The sequence below is a fragment of the Limulus polyphemus genome, unplaced genomic scaffold (genome assembly GCF_000517525.1).
Source record: "Limulus polyphemus unplaced genomic scaffold, Limulus_polyphemus-2.1.2 Scaffold1055, whole genome shotgun sequence".
Lineage (NCBI taxonomy): Eukaryota > Metazoa > Arthropoda > Merostomata > Xiphosura > Limulidae > Limulus > Limulus polyphemus.
The window spans coordinates 285640-311156 of NW_013666665.1; the positions used below are offsets into that span (position 1 = coordinate 285640).

Genomic DNA, 25517 nt, shown 5'->3' on the forward strand with positions numbered 1-25517 from the left:
CCCGCAGTCTTGGATGTCACCCTTTTCTTTGTATATTGGTATGATCACGCTATCTCTCCACCTGTCCCATTCTTTAAACTAAATTAAAATAATTTTTAAAAAATCTTAAAGCCAGCCCTTATCAATCATATAGTTATCAAGCTTTTTCTTAAACTCAATTAAATTTACTGCCTCTACAACATTTGAAGGCCCCATTCCAAAGGACAACCACCCTGTTAGAAAAATGAAACTGTCTTAGCTGAAGATGATTACTACCTTGCCAAAATTGATATTTTTGTGACCGAGTCCTACTATTCTCATTGTTAAATTTGAAAAAAGATGATGCATCAACACTATGAATTCCCTTTACAATCTTAAACACCTCAATCAGATCCCTCCTAACTTTTCTTTTTTCAAGAGAAAACAATTTGAGAGATTTCAGCCTCTCCTTGTATGACAACCCCCCATCACAGGCACCATTCTAGTAACCCTTCTCTAAACCCTTTCCAACAATTCAATGTCTTTCCTAAGGTAAGGAGCCCAAGACTGAACATAATATTCCAAATGTGGCCTAACCAGTGACCTTTACAATGAAATTATAACCTCTTTAGACTTGTATTCAATATTTTGGTAGATACAACCTACAATCCTATTTGCTCTACCACTAGCAATAGCAGACTGCTTGGGTGGCTTTAGAGACTGACTGATTATTACACTAAAATTCCTTTCCTTCATAAGATTATTAAGTTTATTTCCACTCAAATTATACTTATAATTCAAATTATGATAACCCACATGCATTATCTTGCATTTATTACAATTAAAACCCATCTGCCATTTATTTGCCCAACTCACTAAATGAACGGCCAAGAAGAAAGCGAAGAAGGCAGTTGCGCAGGCAAAAGCGAGTGCAGTAAATGACCGAATGAAATACCAGCAGAAGTGTGGAAATGTTTGGGAGATGACGGAGTCGAGGTGCTGTGGGATCTGTTGAGGAAGGTTTACGAGCAGGAGGAGATACCAGATGAGCCGAGATGGGCCAATAGGTCCCATGTTGTCCCAAAACATTATGTTACGTGTGTTTTATTACTATGAATGTTTTCTGATCAAATGATAAAAGAACAAATATCAGTTAATACCTGGCATTACTGTGCTGTCTTTTATATATGATTCCTACATATTTCTTACATTGACATACTGTCTGAGAGTAATTTGCTTGAATTAGTCATGCAAGCATTTTAACACTTTTTATGCACAGGAAAAGAACTTGTACAAGAAATGATATAATATAGCATCTCTAATTAGGTGACTTGGCTGATTGTGAAAGTGTCATTCTCCCATATTAATGTATTATTACTAATTATTTCGTTAAGAACGACATAATGCAGGTAAATACATGGACTTCCACACCAGATAGGTGGCATGAAATAATATTTGCAATTTATTTATGTAGTTTTATTGAAGTTTTGTGTAGTAGGTGTTACTTTTCTCTTAACACTAGTCTGTGGTGTTATTCTAAACTCTAATAATATAACCTTTTTATGTTTTTATCTTGAAAGAAACTTAGGCTCATAAAGTAAGTACAATTTTAAATGTTTGAACAAGAAAGCAAGATATTCGCATTGATATTATCTGTAAGGGTACTGAAGACATTTTTTTTTTGTCTATTAAGATGCTACCTTCCGGAAATATCATACATGTCAATTAATTGTTTCATATTTATGAATAAGACAATGTTCTCAGTCATTCTGTTAATGTATTGTTCAGAAAATTAAAACTATATTTTAAATGATTTTATAAGCCTAACTAATTAATATGGTTTGTAATGTTTCCACCTTGTTGGAAATTCTCGTCACTAGGACGTTTCACGTGACTTATCTGTGGAGGATCTGGAGAAGCAAGAGTTCTGCTTCACACTGTATAAATTTAATGGACATAAGAACATCACCAAAGATGTAAGCATTAAAGTATGTTACTTTAATTTAAAAACATATACTGTTTGGTTATTAAGAATTTAATTTGTTCCATTTTGCTTTGGGTGTATGTTGAAATAATTTTTTTTCTTTGATAACTTCTTAACTATCTAATACCATACAAACTAGAATTTTCTGTTTAGTGAAGAACCTACTGAACTGAATAATTAATTAATTACAGTAAATATTAAACTCGGAACTTGTCTACTGTAAAAGTTGCTGTTATTGTGTTTTTTAATTAAGTAACCTAGAATTTTGTCCAACTAAATAATATGTGTGTGTGTGTGATTTATTTACCATTAGCCAACTGTATCTTCATCATGATATATTAACCCTAGAACTATATGTGAGTCCATGTGGATCCCATTGAATTTTTAAACACATCTTTCAAATTTATTTATGTACCAAATTGATTGTGCATCTATCAATTTGTTGTTTACAGTGTCCCTAACAACGTATTTATAACAAAAGTTGTCTACTACACAGAAATATCATCAACATTGCAATTAATCTCACAATTTACTGTTCGGGTCCCCTAACAGAGAAATGAGTGACTTCACCCAGTTCTTTAGCTTAGTTTTTTATTTTGAAGGCTGTACAAGGCAAACATGCAAAATATCTCAATATGATTCAATTTGTGTACCCCATTAGTAGTAAATATTACAAAAACAAGTTTGTAATTTAAGGATTAGTTTTAATGTCATCTCTTACCAGATCATAGTAGTGTTTGATTACAAAGCTTTAATGGTTAGCCATGAGGCATAGGTATTATTGTTATACAAGATATAATATTTGTATTTTTTAAAAGCTTAAACTTGGAGCTAAAGCTGCAAAGTGTATTGCTTTTACAGTTAGGGAACTTGTAACAACTGAAAGTGAATTTAGATGTATGTTTCTGTAAAACAAATTAATGACTCAAAAGCACCAAGTTTAGGAATTTTCTTTATTTTAATAACTGTTTTAGTGATCTTTGGTGCTCTCTTATTTCAAAATGATGGGAGGAATCAGTTTATAATACACAACATAAAACCAAATCTGTTATCCCTTCAGGATACTGAGGGACTAGTGCAGTCTATTCATGATGCTCTAGGGAATTCGATCAGACTTCCTCCTTCTGGTAGCCGCACCGTCAAGGTCAAGTTAGCGGTCTCACCCAACTCGGCAAGCTCAGAGGAGAAAGATGATGTACTTCACTGGAAAGACAAAACTAAAAAGAAGCCAGTGTATGTGAAAAAAATGGGGAATGCACTCAAACAGAGTAGTATTAATTTATCTTGTTCATCACCAGAAAAAGAGAGCTCAAAACGCAAGTGCCATGATGTTTCCTCTGAAACTGCCAATTTTCTAAGATCTTCCTCTGAAGTAAAGCCAAATATTTGTTTCCTGGCTGCACCCAAATTCAAGCAAGGGTGCTGGTCAAACTCTCTTCAGAGAAGGAGGGTTAGTTTGGAAACAGCTTGTCTTGACTGCCCTGACAGACATGGGTAGGTAGTTGGTCATACCTAACAGTATATTTTCTTTGATCAAGATTAGATGAAATGTTTGTGTAAGTTTTGAGAATTTTTTGTCGATGCTTAGTCAGAAGTTTGTTTAAATGATGTCTCTTGAACATTTGTATTTGATGTTGGAAGTTTTATTGGGAGCTAAGGCATGTATTGTGATCCTGGTGGAGTGTCAGGTAATTAAATCAAGTTGTGCATTTCTGTTATTTCCAAAGTTTTAAAACAGTTTTGTTTTTATTCACACTTTTCAAAAAATATTCTTAGTTATTATGGAAACCTTTTAATTTTAAAGGAAACCGTATGGAGAAGAACGTCAGCATAAACAGCACCGTAGACATCGTCGTTGTTGTAGAAACCACCTGAGTGAAATTTGTGTTCATCATGATAACTATTTGAACAAGAATGCATGTGAAAAGTTACCCCATGGTTGTTGTGACTCATTTTCTTATGGTATGTGTGACAAAAACCACTTGAACCGGCAAGCACCCTCCCACCAGGAGGACTCAGACTGTGTTAAAAAACTTGGTAATTATAGTCATCAGAAATCAAAGTCTTATGATGCCAATTCTACACTTAAACTTTCACAAAATCTTGTTTTTTCTGACCAGAAAGACAATCTCTCCAATGTAAATTCTGACCTGTGTGGCTTGTTCCCTGAGAAAAAGTTTAATTGGGAACAGAAAATTACCCAGAAGTGGCCCGAGTCTTTTGGTATGTATGATCACTCAAAATCAGGAGGGGTGAATTCTCCTAAAATACAGATAAAGACAAATAGTGGTGTAAAAGCAACAGGTTCTGAACCACAGGTACCTCCAAATCATCATCACAAGCATAAACATCGGGAATACCAGAAGATGCAAACAATGCAACAGGTAGCTGACCAGTTAGAGAGTACGCATCTTGGTGTAACATCTAAGGAAAATGGTAGTAGTAACACTCAGTCAGTGATTCAGAGATACCATCACTTCCATGAACATGTGCATCATCACTATTACCATTATTTACCTTCTTAACTTTTGCTGGAAAGGTTTCAGTGCTGCCACATACTAGGCTATTCCAAGTTTGTCCTGAAGATACAAAGTAAGTTGTAGGCCCCACTAGTACGTTTACTAAGGTAAAAATAACTCCCAAAGAAGATAACCCTTTCAATGATGGAATTTATCCATAGTCTTGAAATTTGGTAATAATGAAATAAAGCCATTTTCATGAAAAGTTGGTTTACGTTTAGAAACCTCCATATTTGTTTTAGTGAAACTACAGTGTCAACATAAACGTATGGGTGCCATGTGTAATTATGATGCATGACATTTAATAATAACTATATTTTGTACAGGTTTTGTTTTGTATAGTAAAACATTATAAATAAGTCACTGATGCTACTCCAACATCAGTGTACGTTGTGAACATCGTTCAGAATTCTGCTTGTGGTTCGACTGATCCTTCAGATGGCAATCCATGATGTACAGTAAATTTTATATATTGTAAGTTTAAACAGTTCGCTACAAGCTGCATGATCTATGGTCATATTAAGATAAAATGAAAAGTCTTTAAATTAATATGGTCATATACCATTTTTTACAAAGATGTTCACTTATTAAAGAAATCTGATTAACTGCTCGTATGTACAACAGGGACCACTTGGACCTTCTAGGCTATCCTTGTACATCCATCTTTAAGAAAAGTGAAACTTTAAACCCACCCTTTATATTTAAGGAAATCTTACATTTCCCTCTTAGGCTTCTGTAAAATGGTGGATCAAGTACTGACCCCTGAGGCACAATCCCCGTAAAAAGGGTCCAGTTTGACTGGATGTTATTAATAACAACCTTTTTCAATCATTCAATAATCAAATTAGTGTTAACCCAGTTCTTTTTTTTTCAGCTAATATTCTGTGAAGCACATTATAAAAAGATTTTTAAAACTTAAGAACATGAAGTTTACATTTTTCATATAACAAGTGACATTCTTGAAAGAAGATTAGTATGGCAAGATTTACCTTTAGTGAAACCCTAATGGCTTTATTATATCATATTTCACCAAATGATTTTGTGAAGCATCTTTTACCCGATTCTTAATCTTTCTATTACAGAAGTAAGACCATCTGGCCTATAGTTTCCAGGGTAACACTTATCACCCCATTTGAAAATAATAGTAACATTAACAATTCTCCGATCCTCAGGCCCCTGCTTACTGATTTACGAAAAAAAATGCAAGAGAAAGACTTTTATATCTGACCTTTGATTTACTTTGGCACCATTGAGAAAACCCTTTGGTCGTGGTACTTTAGCTGGTTTTAAACATAGTAAACTTTTAATGGCTACTTATCTTTAAGTACTTGTATACAAATATGAATGGGACACTTATTATGGCTGGTAGACTCGGAGTGTATCTAAACTTGGATGGAACCACAGCAGAGATTGTATTTGTTTTGATTGAAAACATCAAGAATGCACAGGTAAAAAAACCTGTCTGTGTTAATTTCGTTATTAAAGAAAGTATAATAGAACCTAATAAACTATTTATATTAAAAAAACTTTATTTCAACTTTTACTGGTTCAGATATATTATTTTTAAAAATGTCCTCTAATTTCTATAAGGTTGTTACTTTTGAGAATATATTTTACAGAACTGTTAGTGATATTTTTAGAATAAATACAATTGAAATGGTTATCATATTAGTTGAAGTTATTTTGATTCTATTTTGTATGATGCATAGAAATATTGATTAGCAATTATTGTTCAAGTTTTGAAAAGATGTGTTCTAACTACTTGTCGATAGAAATTATCAAAGCATATATTTATATATTTTTTCTAATTGTAATACAGAGATTAATAATACTTTTATTAATGTTCATAAAATGTTGATTTTAAAAATTCATAGTTATTTAACAATTAGGTTTAAAACAAAGTACGAATTACTATAAATACTGTATTTTTTTATGCGGTTTATTCAGTTGTTAAGTAAAAATGTACAATTTTTTTTCAAATTAGGAAAATGTTTCTGATATTAAAAAAAACTCAACAAACTTTCATGTAATATTCCTCCCTAACAATAATATTGAATGTTATAATTAAAAAACAGAAGTAAATAGTTGGTTTTAACAAAGGACCTCGTGTGTGTAAAACAATTGTAAGTTCTTTAAACAGATTTCAGATAACAGATTTTTTTTTAGAGTGTATCTTATATTCAAAACTTACCAAAACCCCTTAGCTAGTTACAGCAACACTGTTGTTATATATATATATAACCTTGCTTATGAAAAACATTTTTGATAACATGGCTGCACATATATTTGGTTGTCATGTTGGTGAGAGACAATAACACCAAAGTCATATATATATTTTAATCTTTGTAGTTATGCACATGTAGACCAACACTTCAATAGACATTAATGAAACCGAAATAATGAAACTTTGGAGAATGGACGGCAACTGCCTGTTGTAGAAATAAAAATGTAGAGGACAACGTTTCGAAAGTCTTCTGCCTTTCGAAACATCATCCTCTACATTTGTGTCTCTACAACAGGCAGTTGCCGTCCATTCTACAAGGTTTCATTACGAATATTCTGCCTAAACAATCTATCAAAGAAACAGAAATAATTCACGAACCTGTATATAATAATTTTCTACAAACATTGTATACTTGCTTGTTACGCTATTTTAGGAACGATTTGTAATATTTTTATTCTAGAACCAAAGATTGTATTCACATTACATTCAAGTTCCAGAAAAGAAAATTATATTATACACTACTAGAATGAATGTAAAGTTTAGTATAGTTATAAATTTTTCTAATTTACCAAACTTCTATCTGAAATCAAGGTTCAATTTGCAGCATCCAATACACTCAACGCATTTTAAAAGAATACAAACTTTTTTCTTATAAAGCTCATGTATTACTGCAAGATGAAACTTGTTCTATTTTTGACATTGTATACAGTGATTTCTAATGATATTTATTGCTCATCTGCAGTATGTGTAGTGTACAGAAAATTCTTCTTCGTGTAATCTTCCTTTCTTCCCTACAAAATAAATACTGTAAGTATTCTTTGATGGTGTACGTACTGATTTTCCCGTACGTAAGTGATGGATATTCTGGCTCGTTCTCCTTATCCTATTTGATGTTTAATTTGGCACTGCGGACAAGGGCTGAATTCCTAAATATTAACTATAGTTATTTAAGAAAATCGTGCATAGTGTATCTACTACATCGAACCTACATGACCTCTTTTAGTATTGAGCAAAATAACTCAATTTGTAAATGATTAGTTGAAATTAGGGATGCACGGGTACCCAGCCAGATATTTGGCTCCCGGCCGGGTGTTGGGCTACCCGGTAATACTCGGCTCCGGCCAAGTGTCGAAGTTAGACATCTAATCCCTAATTTTTGTGGTAACTAATACAGTACTGAAAGTTACTGTCAATAATTAATTTAGTTTAAAAAAAAAAAACGTGTTCCGAGCAACAACGACTGACTGCCCGCTGAAAGTCGAGGAGTCAGAGAACAATAAGGGTTAATATCAGGTATGGCTTGAGAAGTGGATTTCTGGGGAAGTGGGGTTTTTGAGAACAACAGGGGTTAATTAGGGATTGAGAAGTTTGGGCTAGGCATTGAAAGTAAAACTTTAATGTTCTGTTGGTGATTATTCGGTTAAATGTAATATATGTCAATTTTCTTTGGGAGGGCAAGGGGAGTATTCGGTCCCGGTTGAAACCCGACCCCGGTATTTGACCATATTTTACTACCCTTGCATCCCTAGTAAAAATTTCACTGGAATGCCATCTTTACTACAATCACTAAAAAGAAATCAAGGTGACATTTTACCTTGCAAGGTTTTTAGTAACCTTATGCTTACAATTCTGAGTGCTTTTATTGAAAACTACTGCTCTTGGTTAATCCTGGTATTGGCTTTGTTGCCTCATGGGAACTAACATTTTCATACAACTGTTTATTACTGAGATTTCATTGAAATTATTCTTTTATAAAAATGTCTGTGAACTAAAAGGAATTATGAAGTTTGAGATACGAGTGTTCGTAATCCCAAGCTTTAGTATCTGTTATTTAAGAAACACAAAACAACAATTCACTGTATTTTAGTTACTTTTATGCATGCTAGGATAGTTAGTTGACAAGTGTTATTACAAACTTATACCAAAAAAACTACAAAATCAACAGAAATCTTAAGTTATTTAAGATTTAACAAATATATAAACCAAATATATATATATATATATATATATATTCACTAGACTTAGTTGGTTCATAAAAAATAACGAGAATAAAATTCAATTCATAAGTAATATTTAAAAAAAAATCCTTAATCTTTGAAAATAGAAGCATAGAGGATAACAGAATATAAACTTCAAAGCAATGCGGTTAACATTCCATTAGGATAACATACAAGATTTTTCAGTTATTAAAATTCTTTATGGTATGTACATTTAATGACAACCAGACAACTATATCTGGCAGTGGTCTAAACAAGACTTCTTACAGCAAATATTAATCAGATTTGGTCAAAAAAATGATGTTCTGAAGTGATTAAAATAAAATCTTGTTATAAAAAAATAAAATGACTTAAAATGATTTCGATGCTTAGTACGAGGTTGACAAGACAAGTGCATCAAAAATGATTTGTTAAAAACATTTCTACTAATTACGGCTCAGATAAAGTGATTATTTGCATTTAAACATCATGAAAGCAAGTTTTGTACCATTTCGTCTTCGTACATTTCTAATGATGTTAATACATCTTGGGAGAAAGTCATGATTTAACAATGGACTTGAACGAAAGATGGAAAAAAGCAAACACAGTATTAACAAATTTGGCTGTAACTTTTCTGTTATATGAAGATAAAAGTACTTTCAAAAGTTACAAGACAAGGACTTGTTAAATATACACTGCAGCACTATGAAATCAATCGTAAATTCAAGGAAGGAAATATAGCTATTGATTTCAATATTTTTGGACAGCAAAGGATAAAAGCAGAAAATTACTGTATATGGTTACCCGAGAATGATTTACTAAAGATGCATTGCATTACCATAAAACAGCAATCTTAAATTTACAGAAAGAAATTAGCTATTGGTTTCAATGTTCTTGTATAGAACCCTTGAGCTTTTAATGTAACATTCAGAGTTCTTAACTCAATTTCAAACGCATCCCACCATCTTTCATTAGTTTTGCTTGAAAACTATTTATTTCTGCTTAATGGAGATCAGAAGAGAAAATGTATTAAATTTTAAACAGTACCTTTTTTTTAGGGTTGCATTTTAATGTCAGATAAAATAGTTGGTTGTGTTATGCTACTATTCATACCATGATGCCACTGTTGTATTAGTTTCATATCAAACCTAATCACATCAGGAGGATCTGGCTTTTGACCAGATAATATGACAATTTAGCACACCGAATTCTCATTTAATAGTTTTTTCTTTACTCATTTGGATTTACTACCTTTAATAAAGCTGGTTAATCAACATAATTTATAAAAGAAAAACTAATGAAATTTCATAATACGTTTATTACAGATTTACGCAAAGAAATATGAAAAAGTATTGAAATATTCTACGTAGTGATGCATTGCTAAGTTATTTTACCGTCATTAAATTTTCAATTAATAATAATCACTTAGTTTTGATTCTCTACTATCAAAGGAACACTGATACTTATAATTTTTATGTATTCCATTTTAAACAACACATTTGTGTATAAAGTTTTGTATAACTGCATCAATTAACTTTTGAGATATGTTGAAAAATGGAGCAAGTGTACGCTTATTGATTCCAGATCATTATTAACAGCTGGGACTTCAACTCTCATTCCACTTATTAACAGCATTAGTTCTTAGATTTCATTTCAACAAGCCAAACCTCTTTCATTCATGCTTAGAAAAGTTTATCAGCAATAAGTAAGTCACACACTGTATATTATTTTCATAATTAACGCAGATCAGAATATTATGCGACAAACCTTGACCATCATATGGTGCTTCTCCTAAGACAAAACAAAAAGAACTTCAAACTAATTATATATATATATATATTTGTGTGTGTATCTACATAGTCCCATGTGATACAAACTCACATTTTACAGTCAGCTAAAGATAAATGGCATACTTTACACATCTTGAACAGACAGCAGAATTTAGTGCTTGCTGCCGAGTTATTAGACATTTAATCTGCAAACCAGTTTGAAAAACAAATTCTAAATTATAAACACTAAATTATTATGGGCATAGAATTATATGATTAAAACTCAGATGAGCAACCGATAATGGTAAGTCAAGGAAAAATGTCAAACATTAAAATGTTAGGAATTTGCGAGGGATGGATTTAATGAAACTTTATGTTGGAAATGTGATCATAACAGTAACACTGATGACAAAAAATTAAAATGTTTTACTACTCAGTACAAGTTTTTTAAAAACAGTTTGTCATAAGCAAAGTTCTACAGCATACTTTTATATCACTCCATATCCTGAAATTTAAGTTTTACTTTTTACATAGATACTATCATTTAACCAGTATGTAAATCCCTTGGATTTGATCTTATAATTTACTTTTTTGTAAATGCGTTAAAAACATGTCAATTATTTAAAAAAATACGAAATGGAATTATTTAAACATACTCTAGTAAGAGAGGCAACTGTTGTAGTAGGATCTACATTACTGATCAAATCTTATTTGTAAGTATCATGTTTAAAACTGTTATAGACTATTTAATCTATAATAAACACAAGTCATTGGGTTAAATTATGTTTTCTTGTGTCAACTATAATCTAGCTTTACTACATAATTTTAGCCATCTTTCTAGAAATAAAATAATTTGTAATGGCAAAGATTCCTAACATGATAAAATAACAATGAAAAATTAATATATTTGATTCTCAAACGTTAGGCTTAACAGTGTTGATTATAGGCTACTGGCATTTAGTGTTGAGTATTTATTTCCGGGCTACAAATACACTGGTTAAGACTATTGTAGGATTTATGCATTAACAGTTTGTTAGGTGTGATGGGTATAATGAGTGGGTTTTACTTGGGAACTCGGGACTGGTATGTACTTTTATGGAAGCTAGTAGTGAAGATGCGCAATTTGTTTGTAGATTGGAGGCTATCGTAATTAAAGTCGAGGCAATAGATAAATAGAAGTGTAGACTGTAGGAAATGGCAGCAGGATTTTAAGAGGAACTTAAGTTTTTACATGCAATTATGGAGGCAGTAAATTTAAGTGAGTTTAAGAGAAAGTTTCATAACCATATTAATGATAAGGTCTGTCTTTGATATTTTTTTAAAATTTATTTATTTAACAGTTTTAGTTTAGGTTAAAGGATGGGACATAGATGGACCAATAGGTCCCTTGTTGTCCATAAACATTATGCCTAACATATCGAAATGTAAACTTTGAACATACATCTTAAATTTTTTTAACATTTGATAAAACAACTTGCACCTCAGTCTTTATATATGTGCATCATATTACATTTTTATGCATTTATCGGTATATTTTCTTCTTAAAAAAGTTAAAAAATACTAACTAAATTATGTAAAAGGTTTTGGAATGTAAATGATTAAATTCATATTTTGCTTCATATCTGTTTTTTTTTTCCATTTCAAAGCTCTGTTGATGTGACCTTTAGTAAACTGCACAAATAATGCTTCACCTATGTAATGAAATGTGCAGCATGCACTTGTTTTTTGTGGAAGTTAGACACTGTTGTGCAAAGCTGTGTTGAACAATGACCTTCATGATTTCATTGCCTTAATATGACAGTAATCCTTTTCCTATAGTGAATGTATAAAACACATGTTCAGAACTGTAATGGTGTTTGCAACTTGGCAGTGATAGTTAACTTTTCTATTAGTGCTTTTAAAATATCAAACTTTTTGCAATGAAGCACATAAAACTACATAAATATACTCCATAAACTGCTCACTGTTGACTTCCACATAATCATTTTAACAGCTAAGAATATAAAATCGTTAACAATTTTTAAGATACATATAACAATTTAGTAAAATGCAAAAAAATAATTAAAGAATAAGCAATGAATAGTAACTTGGCTAAAGCATTAATAGCTATGACACTCTAAGGTATCACCACCTTCACCCACATTGTGTTTTTTCTCAGCCAGTAATTTTAAACAGTATCTAACTTCATGATTATCCCTGTCACTAGTTTTTCCAAATCTTTTCTGCGACGGTTTCCTGTTTCCATCACCTCTTCATGATTGGCTAGCGGCTTTTCCGAGTCATGTTCCATGACACAAATGTTAGTAATCAGAGACATTCCAAATACTCTAATCCCACAGTGTCGAGCGGCAATCACTTCGTGAGCTGTGCTCATACCTAAAACCAGAAAAATACATACTTCTGACAATGATTGTGTTGACGAGTTCATCGTAAACCAAGTCATCTTTCAGCAGGACAAAAGAGAAGTTTAATAAACACATCATCAACTGAAGCTAGAAGAAATGATGAATAAATGTATTTGTTGTGAATGTTCGTCAGTCTTAACTGGATGAGTTTTTATCATTTATGATTTCTTGGTGTAATATTTTAGTAAACAATATTAAAAACGGTGACCTGCCATCAGCAAGACAACAAAAGTGCATGTTTTTCAATTATGTTTAGTTTTCATGCCATTACATAAGTAATGTTCTAAAAAAAACTATCTACAGGTGACTATAAGACTTATAGTAATGAGTCAAGCTTTAGGACGAGGTATGACATAATAATAATTAAGAGAAATGAACAACAGTCCCTTGTAACAAGACATGCACAAAAAAAAGCATTGTAAATTTGACACTGCTCGAGTAAAAATGATATTCTATTGTTTTGTATTAACTTACCCACTGCATCTGCACCAAGTAATGTCAGTGCCATCATTTCAGAAACCGTTTCATAGGATGGACCTCCCAACATGCAATAAACTCCTTCTTGCAAGTATTTCTCCAAGTTAAGTTCTTTAGCTACTGTACGAGCAAGCTGTCGGAGTCCTAAGTCATAAGCGTTGCTCATGGGAGGAAAACGTGGGCCCCATCTAAGTATCGTAAAGATAAATAATCACAAAACACTCATATGTGTGTGTGTGTGTCTGTATAATCTTTTTTTTTTTACTTACAGAATTCAAAAGAAGCTTTAAAAAAAAACAAAAAACCTTTAGGTGAATAATTCATATTAGGTCAGTCGACGACATAACATATTCACCTTAAAAAAATGTTAGGATAAGATGACAATAAAAACTAAGGTGAGCCTTAAAAACATGATACAAAATATTACAAAAGAATAAAATCGGTTACCATCTAAGAAATAAAATAAATGGGTGAATTTTCCATGAGACATCTTTTTCAGAACTGTAAATACAGATCACAAATTAAAAGAAAAATTTACCCTAAATATGAACATGCACTAAACAATCTAGATAAAACAAAGCTCTGAAATTTCCAGTATAATTAATTTAGCAATAGTGGCCAAACAATCACTCACGTGATCCAAGTCATGACTGAAATAAAGAAAGACCTTTTAATAATGAAGAGCAAACAAAACTGCAGAGAGACATATAAAATGCTTATCTTGAAAAAATATTAGAATTTTCAACCTGAAAGGCACCTTATAAACACATGGGCTAAATAGCTAGGTTGGAGTCCCCCTGGAATTCAGATATAGTCATCTTTAATTTTAGACTACTGACGAGAGGGAAGACATCCAGTTAAATGCACTTGTTGCCACGAGGGATTTGTTCAACTTTGACCCACATAACAGGACTGTAACACTTATAATGTATCCACAGCTGAAGGTAATAAGTGTACTCCACTATACCACAGACCTTCCAATTTGTAGCGAGACATGTCAACGATTATGCCATATTTTGAAAAGAACAGCAAACTAGTAAATGATTTTTCCTATATAAACTTTAAATATCTTTCTTCAAACAATTTGTTAAGTGTTAAATTTTAGATATTAGTACTGTGTGTAAATTTTACTGGCGTAGAATTTTTATAACAAATCTGTTAACTTTAAAGGTTTCTATATTTCAAGTTTGTTTATTAAAATCACTCCTGGGAAGTCAGAAATTGTTCAACACCTGGTACTAGTTTTAATTTAAACTTACTATACTAGCTTTCTTGATTACCACCAAATTCTTTCTTACGCACATTATATCAAGATTTTGTATCAGAAAGTAAAACAACAAGATATTTTAAAATACTTAGAACAGATTTCAAATGTATAAAAGGCATGAAAGAAAGTGAAACAGACTTCTAATCAATGTTAAGTTTATTTTATTAAAAGTTACAGCTTTTACAGTAATTGAAACGTCACACCTGTTCTAAAAAACGAATCTTACTTGCTGTAAAAGTTGTAACTTGTAATAAAATATACTTAAACAGTAAGTAAACTCAAAACGAAACTTTTAATGTTAAGTTTAATATAATTCATTATTCTATACAATGTTTTCTTAATAAAACTTATGCTAATGTAATGGTATAAACTGTATCAGTAGTGACTTCAATAAAGGGCCAAAAATGGTGTGGTATTGTCGGGCGAGACTGAATTTCCTTAGTGGTTGGATAAGTCCGTAGAATGATAGAAAACTTGAAAAGATATTTTATAGACATATTAAGAGGAATAAGGAAAGTCTGTTTCCAATGCTCAAACAGCTTCAAAGTATATTACTGCATATATAAATAGTGTATTTTGTCTTTCAGCATCCAGCCCAACTGAAGTTCTGGAATTAAACAAAAGGCCTCCTAGGTAGTGACTTGCGGGAAACAAGAGATAGATATATTAATATCTGCTGTTAATATCATTGTACAGCATACAACATTATGGCCATACTTCCTGCAGGCTAAACTAGGTTTTATTTCAAGGAAATGACAAAGAACAAATGTATCTTGAAAACAAAAAACACTTTAATGACCTTCTTGGCCACATGTTATGCAAAAAACTGCACATACCAGAATGAATAATAAATTTTGAATAATATTGTACAAAGACAAGAATGTAGAAAACCCATTGTATGCCTATATATATCACAGTGGTAAGGCCTCATTTCAAAATATTTCCCATATGTTACCTTTTTTTTTTTTAATTTTATAGTGTGCCTATTTTTCTAAGTTGAAAATGTGTGTATACGAACAATACAAACACACCTTTACCTGTCATCATTTCTACCACGTAGTGGGTTGTCACCACCAAATCCTGGAAAGTTGATATGGTCCTTGATAAACATAATATCTCCAACAGTGAAATTCCGATTCAATCCACCAGCAGCATTGGTGACTATCAACGTCTTTACACCGATCAACTTCATCACTCGTACTGGCATTGCACACTTTAAAATATAAAGTTATTTGACACTCCACTTTATTATTCATATTTGTTTCTCAAATTGCAATGATACTCTGCCCCAATAAAATAATTGCTTCTTAATTGGGGGCAAAATTAACCCAGAAAAAACCCAATGTGTAGCTAGTCGAAATTTTACAACAAATACAATTACAGCATAATTAAACCTGAAAGTTAAAAAAGAAATAGTTAAAATGTCTATAAGATTAAGAGAAATATGTTGTCAACATTTTGGCCAAATGATTTTTTCGAAAGATAAAAAGCTATCACTACAAATTAGGAAAGAGAAATAAAAATTTCATTAATTAGATTTAATTCCAACATATTACTTGATATAATATTATTCAACAACCATTTCCTGAAAATTCCTTATACTCCTTTCCTTATTTCTAAATTTAAAAAAATTGTGATACATAAGATATGCATTAATTACTGACCAATGACAAGTCAATAAATAATTGAGCAAGATAGTTAAAAACCTTAACTTTCAATCACAACAACCTATTAAGTATGAAACTAAAAATTAACCTGGCTATCAATTGATGTAATTAAATATATGTTTCTATTTATAAAGATTAGAATGCATTATTTCATCAATTAATGATATTTTTTGTTATAATCCTATTAACATCTAACGAGGTTCAGCCAGTCTAGGAGACTTAGGTTAGTCCTAAAGTCATCACAGTATTTGTAATAGAATTATAATAATAGCACTAAATAATAAACAAAATTAATGACAGTATACAAAGCCATATTTTTAAAGAAAATAAATAAATAAGTAATATACTATTGTGTTACCTGGAGAACACAATGGATATGAAAAATACAGAGTGGTTGAAATACGAATATTATACATTCTTATAATTTTTGAAAATCCCTAATGGGCTAGATAAAGAATGTAGTGTTTAAAAATATAATAATAGACCTAATACTAATGTCTTATGGTAAATACACTAGCTGTTGTCTTGAAATACTGTCATAGAATAAATCTGTTTGGAAAATATGAACTTCCTTGTTTTATCATTTTCTATTAACTTTTGCAACAAAATATCAAATAATGAAATAGCAGTTTTAAAGCAATATGTAAATTTTTTAAGAGCAATACTGGCAGGGTGCGTTAACTTTGATGACAGTGAGGTTTATATGCTGAAAAAATGTTAACTGTTTTCATATTTGGAATCATGTGATGTTAGTTTATTATTGGATGATTCTAGAAAAGGGGGAGTGCAGGGCTTTATATCTCTGAGGGTTGGAAAATCTATAAAAAGTTGAACAAAAGTTATAAGTACTTTCCTATACATTTAAAGAAATTATTTCAAAAATTAGTGGTTATTAAGACGGGAAATTTATTAGTAAGTATTTTTTGTTTTCTTTTACAAAAATATTCATCCCCCTTCCCTTCCTGTAACTCAACCAGGCTATAAAAACCACACACATCACCAAGAAAGTTGCTTAAACATTTACTGTTTTAGGAAAGACTGCTGTTTGGATTGGGGGAGGGAGGGGCTAAGAATGATTGACAAACAAGAATTATTTAGCATACTGGAAAGAATGCAAGACAGCAATCAAATTTCTATTCCAATACAAAGGCAGTAAAGCTATGAATATCAAAATAATCAGTGTAAACTTTGACAGCATAAATGCAAAGTTTTTTGTTGTTGTTTATCAGAAACAAGGATACTTAAAGAGAAGTAATAACTTTACACAATCATTTGTTTCATGATATGTTGTATGCTAGTAATGAACATTATTTTTGTAGGTTTTTTTCACCCCTTAAACAAGTTAGTTTATAAAATAAAAAAACATTAAAGTCATATGATGTCACTTTGAATGGCAGTTTTGGAAATTCGGTGGGCTTGTACATTTTTATACTCTAAAATACAAAATGTTTTTTTGAGTAACAGATTTGCTATCAAATAACATTTTATGAGGATGCCTTTGTTAGTCACAACCAGAAGTTTCATTTTTTCATACCATATACATGCTTCTACAAAATATATATTAAAATTAAATAACTGACTTACTTTCCAAACGGAATAACCTTCATATACGTGGAAGCGTCCTTGCATACAGATGATCGATTTTCCATTCAAGTTACCAAAAACAAGCCGCCCCGAATGCCCAGGTACTAGAAATAAAGCAAACAACATTTTTATAATGTCATATAAATGTGATGAGAAATACCTATATAATCTTAGTTATCACACACATTTCACATGTGCAAGCTTCCCTATCCATACATGTGTATAATTACTTTGTCTACCATCCCATCTGTTAGGAAACAACACCTTAAGGTAATTCATACAGCAGTAGAAACTACTAGCACAAAGATCTCCACCAAAACTCGTATCTGAAGAGAGGTTTTGATGTAATAAAACCAAGTATAACTTTCAAAAGCCTTTAGTAAATTGTGCATTTATTTCAGGGTCTCATTTAGTACAAATGTAAGCATATATTCTTCCAAAAACTGTGGAAAAGAAGAATAACATTTTAAGCAGAAAACTAATTATCATTATTTATTGTCACATAAATAATTTGTTTAAGTCACAACAACAACAACAAAAAATATATATATATCTGTAAAGACGAAATGTGTGTTTGTTTGTATCCTAACTCTTCCAAGCCTATTGGGCTAATCCCAACCAAAATTTGTATGTAAGGGGGTCAAAATTGAACTTAACCCTATTTCTATTTTGTAAAGTCTGTTGGTTCAAGTTATTGCTTTGAAAAATAAATTTGCTGTTAAACTTACATTGTTTTAATTAAGTTTAAACATTCCCTGTCAGTTGATGGGTATTTCAGCTTGTATATATTTTAAAAACATGTAATAAAACTCTTTATTGCTGTTAATTAAAAACATGCTTTTACATATGCGTGTTTTTATTTATTTGTTTTAAATTAACAGTAATAAATTTTTTATGATATTTTTATACTGTTTCACTTCTATTAATCTTTTCCATGAGCAAAATATATTTGACTCCTTGTATATATATATATACACACATGCAGTAGGAGCTGTATTTTACCTGTGCTAACTGGAAAGTCAGGAATATCTTTATAAGGAAAGATCTCTTTATCTTCTAACATGTCAGCCAGTCCACCCATCCCAGTACCACAGATGATACCAATTTCAGGTCTCTGTTTGGTTCGATCCAAAAGGAACTTAGAGATAGATTCAATCCTCTCATATGAATATCTGTTAAATGAACGATAAGTATTTCAATCTCATGAACATAATTACAGCATGCTATATGTACGAATATAAAAACCAGCCAATCAATTTCAGACACCTATTGAAGTATCTAACAAATGTACAATATAAGTTTCACATTTATGTGTTATCAAACAATACAGCAAAATCATAAAGTTTACCAGACACGTATGACTAGTTATAATAACAAAACAGATGTTTTGGAATGTTAGTTCCATGAAATAACCGTGTCCACTCAGCTACTATTATATATTTATTATTATTGGAAAACAAACAAATGTGAAACTGCAGAATATAGCCAGAGTTTATTAAAGGAACCTTGAGAAAATAGCAAAAGATTTCTTGACGATCTGTCATCAATTTTTCTTTTTTGCAAGTGTGAGAAACCAGAATACAATATAAAGAACAATTTATATCGATCCTGACATTAGATTAAAAAATACCATTTAATTTCCTTAAATGGCAGTTCAGGAGTCATGATTTCTAGTTTTTTGAAAATAAGTTTTGTTGACTTTTTTGTGAAAGCTTGAATTTTTATTACTCCTCATTAGTTGTGATACAATTCACATGTGACATGCATATATCTATAGATGTGATAATGATCTTGGAAATTGATACAGTGTTTAAATGGTTGAGAATATTGAGCACTTTAATAATGTTGTTATTATTAATTTGAATAATTTGCTGATTTAGGTATTTTATTTAACAAATTAACTCTTTCACACAATCTAAAATTCAATATTTAAGAAACAGAATTCTGTATTTCCTTTACTGCCACCTGTTGTCAGTAAATAAAATTAATTCTATGCAATTTCAGATTGAGTATTTTATTGTAACATGTATATATTTATCTACATACGAAAGGGTTATTATAAAAATAAATTGTACCCTTAAATTATTATCACTGATTGGGAGGGGTTATGGCAATATGACTTAAAACCATGGATACAAGTTTAATAAAATATCTGTACAACTTAAGATTGTTCTGTATCTGATTCTTACCCTATAAAAGGTCAGTGACTTCAGCAAGATGTTTGAAACGATAAGGAAATGTCTTAAGAAATTGGCTATTATCACTAATATTGAAAACATTTTCCTAAACTTTGTACCTGTTCCTTTACATGAGATCCTACAATGCCTGTGTAGATTTTAATTTCTTGGTAGACTGAATGGCATCTTTTTATTAATTTATAGGCTAACTTCAATACAAGAAAGGATTTGTTTAAAAAGCTGGTTGTGGATGTTGACTGCTAAGTACAATAGGATAAAGGGTCTTAAAGTATTTAAATGTTCTTACAGATTAATAAGATGATGAGATACAGTACTAAAGCTAAAAATTATAATGATTTCAGTATAAAATCTAATAAAAATAACACCCAATATTTTACTGAATAAGCTACTTTGTCCTAAGGACTTGGAATGTTTCATATTTTTTTTAATAATACTAATTTCCATTGAATTCATAAGTTATTAGTGTTACAATTTTGAGAACCTTTGACTTCATGAGGTCCATAATGGTCTTGTAAACATTATAGATTATAGTTTCAACAAGTTTTTTAATCAGAAAGAAAACTATACACATAGTTTTTACCACACACAAATGGAGTGGTACTATTATCTTCCCTTACAATTAATTTCTTTATTATTTTAATATCAGTATTCTATACATAGGAATACCACACCACAGAAATCACTCGTGGCTGATTTAACAATTCAAAATTTATTTTAATCTTGATATACTACATCTCAGCTTACGAGGTAATGGCTTAGTAACAGACCTATGAAATAGAAGCAATTACCAATGAAAATTTCAAAATAATTCCCATGATGCCTCGAATGAGTACATTCGTATGTCTACACATTTCTTATGGAATCACTAATGAAGGATCCAACCAAATGTCAAGAATAGCTAAGTTAAAAAATAATAATTCAAATTTTGAAAAAGTTAATATAAATACAATGACACTAAATAATAAGTACTTAAGAACGAAAAACAAGTGCTCCAAAAACAACTATTTATTGACTGAAGTAGCAAAAAAATAGACAAAAAAAAACATTGGCAAATATTTATTAATAACCTAATAAAAAGTGAAAACTCACTTGTTATATTCACCAGGTTCAGACCTAATAAAAATATTCAATAGACTATCAATACTTTCTGGAGTATGCTGGCTTTAGGTATTAAGTATTTAAACAAGGGATTTTTATTAGGAATAAGTTTGTTTTATGTGAACATATAATGGTATAAATAAAATGGTAACGTTTTACATGTAATTAGCTATGTAAGTATTGTGTATAAACTATATATACAATATCCCCTGGGGATTGTTTTGTTGGAGGATAAGAAGCAAAGGGCTGTAATAAATGGAGTTCAATCAAACCAGACAGGAGTTATATAAGTGGGGTACCCCGAGGCTCTGTACAAGGACTCTTACTTTTTTTTATATACATTAACAAAAACTAAAAGGTAATTGTCAACAAATTGGTCACGTTTGTTGATAAACTTTTCGGTGTAACTGGATGGGAGAAGGATGTTGTTTACAAAGGAATTTGAATCATTTGACAAATTGGGCAATAAAAGGCAGATGATATTTAATTATGCTAAATGCATGTAACCTTCCTTAATTTAAACTATAAATACCACCTTGAGGTAAAACAACTCAAGAAGAAAAGGATCTTACTGTTTTGGTTGATCAATCTCTCAAACCTTTCAGGCAGCAATATATTGTCAGTGGAAAAGTAAAAAGGATTTTGGGTTTTATCTATAAGAATGTTTAATACAAGTCAAATGAGGTTATTGTTTCTCTGTACAGACCTCTGTTTAGGCCTCATTTAGAGTATTGTGATCAGTCTTGAGCTCCATACTTTAAATTGGATATTGAGTTGTTGGAAATGGTTCAAAGGAGGGGTACTAGGATAATTATTGGGATGAAGGGACTGTCATATGAGGGCAAGTTAAGGTCTTTATGTTTAATGGTAGGATTAGGGTATATAGGAGAGTTCAGGAGAGGTACGAGTGTTTAGGGAGTTAAGGATAGATATATAAGCAGATAGATGTTTGATGAAATGAAAGAGACAGCTATAATGGGCCAAGGGATCCCTTGTCCCTCAAACGTTACGTTATGCTATGTTATTCATTGAGTAAAAGCAATTATTTATTAACTTGGACACCCATCTCAATTGGTTTACTGTAAATCCTGTGATAACTCATCTCTTGAGGAGAATATTGACATATTCTTTTACAAATTCTGTTTCGTTCAAGAGCAAATGCTAAATAGATAAGATGTAAGTACAAAACAAATATGTAAAACATAAAAACTTCAAAGTTCTTTGAGTTTATTATGATATATTGTAGTATTAATGCATATTTTATTAAGATCTAATTATTAGTAACACTTCAAATATGAACTTCAGAAGAATTCTCACAGTTGGCATTTGTGATTTTAATACTTATAAATAAGTAACTTTGCAAAATATTTCCATGTAAATTTATTTTTGAATTTTATAATATTAAAACTAGGTAAATTAAATAATTTAAAATATTTCAAAAACACTGTACAGTTTTTATGCTGCATTTAACTTCTGCTTGATTCTGGCATGTTGATTGTACTATATAAAAACAAAGACATGTAATAAATATTTATCAATAGTGTGCATAAGCTCTTTATGAGGTAGGAACAAAAGAATTTATCTTACACATACTCCACAAATATTCAAAGTTCAAATAAGATATGCCCAAGTTATAGAAAACTCCATCTGGTTCCTATCATACAATACCAATTACAATGCAATCTCTTATTTGTATGCTAACATTTTATACATATAAATAAATAAATAAAAAAACGTTGCTTAGAATACCAATACATTTATAATTAAACATTCATCTGATCTCTGTATATCAACAGGATGAATTTATATTCAGTGCACCATAGAAACATATATTCTTAATTTTATATTTATTGTTTCAAAAAACATTTATATGAATACGTATATGTTTGTGAGTAAACGCACTAACAGAATAAGTTGGAAAAAGTAAGTAAAATCAATGTGGAGAAACGATTAGAAAATCATCAAACACATTTATAACTTTGTTTAAATACACATCTAATGTATAAACAAGTTGAAACTGTTAAATACTATCCATTTTCATTAACACTACAACAGTTTATTACTGTAACATAAATTATTAGAAACAGTGTTATTCTATGTACAAAAATAAGCACCCACTTAGAAATTAGGTTACTTGCCTCTATGTTTTTGTTACTAAATATTGGTGGTTTATTCTAGGCTGATGTCTATGCAATTTTTTGAAACAAGTCTGTTTAGTAACATAACACAAAATCGCATGTATCTTATTCGTGTTTCGTCAATTCATTAGGCTATGTTTATATAATTTACGACCAACTTCTTTATCACTCGGAGTAGGAGAGTACCTACAATATGTAAACACCAATTAATTTCGATCCGAGATACCTAAAGTAAAAGTAAAACAAATATTTCACGATAAAACATGATACGCATACTGCCACCCCAGAGGTTCCAGCACACATAATTACATTGTAGTAATTGTACCACATACTGAGATAGTCTCATACAAATTACAAGCTACAATTATTGTTAAAGCTCAAGTTTAAATACGCTAATCCATAAATCAAAATTATATTTGTAATATCTAAAGCGGCAATTTTTTGCTCTACATTACACAACATTCACAGGTTTGCGATGTTTCTCAGAATCAGTCTTTGTAACGCTGACACAATGATACTGATAGTTAAAATTTAAACTCCAGTAATTGCGGTAATACCAGTACCATTACCAGTAAAGACTACAGTAGCAACGTGGTATTAGCCTAAGAAACTTCTGTTAGTCTTTACTTTCGTCGACGTATGACACAGTGGCATTACTTAGTTTAGTATACCATATCGTATGGCACACACAAAAAAATATTGATTTGGGTATTACTACTACTACTAGTTGCATTTACAGTGAGTGGATAATTCTGATTTTTCCCAAACCAATCAAATTAAATATATACGTAAAACATACCCATCGATAACATCTTCTATGGATTCTTCTCGAAACATTTTAACGCTAGTCATATTCTCCCTTTCACCAAAATATTACGTCACAGTGATGTGCTGTTAAAGTGAACACTGCAGAATTAACTCGTACAACACTATAGCAGCATTTACAACACGTAACGTTACCACAGTACGTCAGAAAGAAGTCGATAACAAGAAAATACGTCTGCTTTGAAAACGTGTCATAATACCGCTACCAGTGTGTGGTTGGAAATGTAACGCACATCCATTGATGCTTCTATTTGTTACAGTTATTGGGTTAACTTACTGTTATGAATTTGTCTGGCGTTTTTTTTTTCACTTATCATAATTTCATACACAAAAACCTTGAATTTTGAATAAATGAGCTGACAAGGCCTTCTTTTTCTACTTGGTTCAGGTATTTTTTTCCGCTTCCTACTAGCCTCTTTAAAAGTTTTTTCATTACCCAGTCAAGCTGTCTCAAAACTTTTATTAAAAGATGGGTTATTTAAAACCCAAAACATCCGAAATAAAATGTTTATTTTCACTATTGTCTTGACCTTCTTGTTGAAATTACGATTCCCTTTGAGTGAATTGCTGACCATATCTACAATTTGTTGGGACGTGTGTTTTTATTTGTGCTATATTTAAGCATTTATGTTGAACAAATAAAATATTTTTGAAACATTTATTTGGTTATAGTCAATTAATTTGCTAACTTCACACTCTGATAATTTTGATGATACTCCATGAATAATTTACTTATACACAACTTAAATTCTTTTTTGTTTTGCAGCGGTATGTCTGCGGACTTACAATGTTAGAAACCGGGTTTTGATACCTGTGGTGGGCAGAACCAGAGAGTAAATTGTGTAGCTTTGTGCTTAACTTCTAACAAACCAAAACTTTTTGTTTTTTACTCTCGCTTCCTTTTTTTAAGGTAGCAGAGAAATTAAAAATGACTAACATATTTGACAATTTTTATATGGAGCACATTCATTACTTTGCTCAATTAACATAATGGATTCAGATTTTTGCATTTATTGTAGTTTATTATTTGTAATTTAAATTAGACACGTTTTACGGCTGTTTTATATGCTTTTCCACAAAAAGCTCACGACGGAAAACTTGTAGATAATGTTTTCAGAAGACAGACACATTTTTCTTTAGGGAGGGGTTGAAAAAAGCGAGGAAATAAGTATAGATCTTGCTTCCGTGAGATGTGTAAAGATACATAAATGTATTTTTCTAAATAACTTTTTTCTTAATCTGAAAATCAGATTTGTAAACACCTTAAATAAAATTAATAATAATTAGAATTTACGTTCTTAATCTAATTCACAATATAACAGGTATTGCTCATCGAAATTGATGATATTGTAACGTCTCCGTTTGTTAATAAACTTTCCGTAACTTCGTTTCCGACGAAACTTTAGCGACACAAGTCCTTACTTGATA

General features: G+C 30.9%; 2 protein-coding genes across 5 annotated transcripts in view; one reads left to right on the plus strand and one right to left on the minus strand.

Annotated features, from left to right (window-relative positions):
* LOC106461900 (protein naked cuticle homolog 2-like) overlaps positions 1–6302 on the plus strand; it is a 34408-nt gene extending 28106 nt beyond the window's left edge. The window contains exons 5-7 of one of the 2 annotated variants that reach the window (XM_022388995.1): positions 1839–1934; positions 3003–3436; positions 3747–6302. In XM_022388995.1, coding sequence (XP_022244703.1) covers positions 1839–1934; positions 3003–3436; positions 3747–4467 — 1251 coding nt within the window. In that variant the 3' untranslated portion in view covers positions 4468–6302. The remainder of the gene's footprint in view (positions 1–1838; positions 1935–3002; positions 3437–3746) is intronic. The other variant, XM_022388994.1, reaches the window with a different exon arrangement.
* Positions 6303–8130: 1828 nt separating this feature from the next.
* Positions 8131–25517, minus strand: part of LOC106461903 (purine nucleoside phosphorylase-like) — a 27795-nt gene continuing 10408 nt past the window's right edge. The window contains exons 1-7 of one of the 3 annotated variants that reach the window (XM_022388996.1): positions 24064–24252; positions 21118–21141; positions 18833–19002; positions 17831–17934; positions 15617–15792; positions 13310–13500; positions 8131–12806 (exon numbers count right to left, since the gene is read on the minus strand). In XM_022388996.1, the coding sequence (XP_022244704.1) occupies positions 12598–12806; positions 13310–13500; positions 15617–15792; positions 17831–17934; positions 18833–19002; positions 21118–21141; positions 24064–24116 (927 nt within the window). In that variant the 5' untranslated portion in view covers positions 24117–24252 and the 3' untranslated portion in view covers positions 8131–12597. Of the gene's footprint in view, positions 12807–13309; positions 13501–15616; positions 15793–17830; positions 17935–18832; positions 19003–21117; positions 21142–24063; positions 24253–25517 lie in introns of those variants that run through there. The other 2 variants (XM_013921770.2, XM_013921771.2) reach the window with 2 other exon arrangements.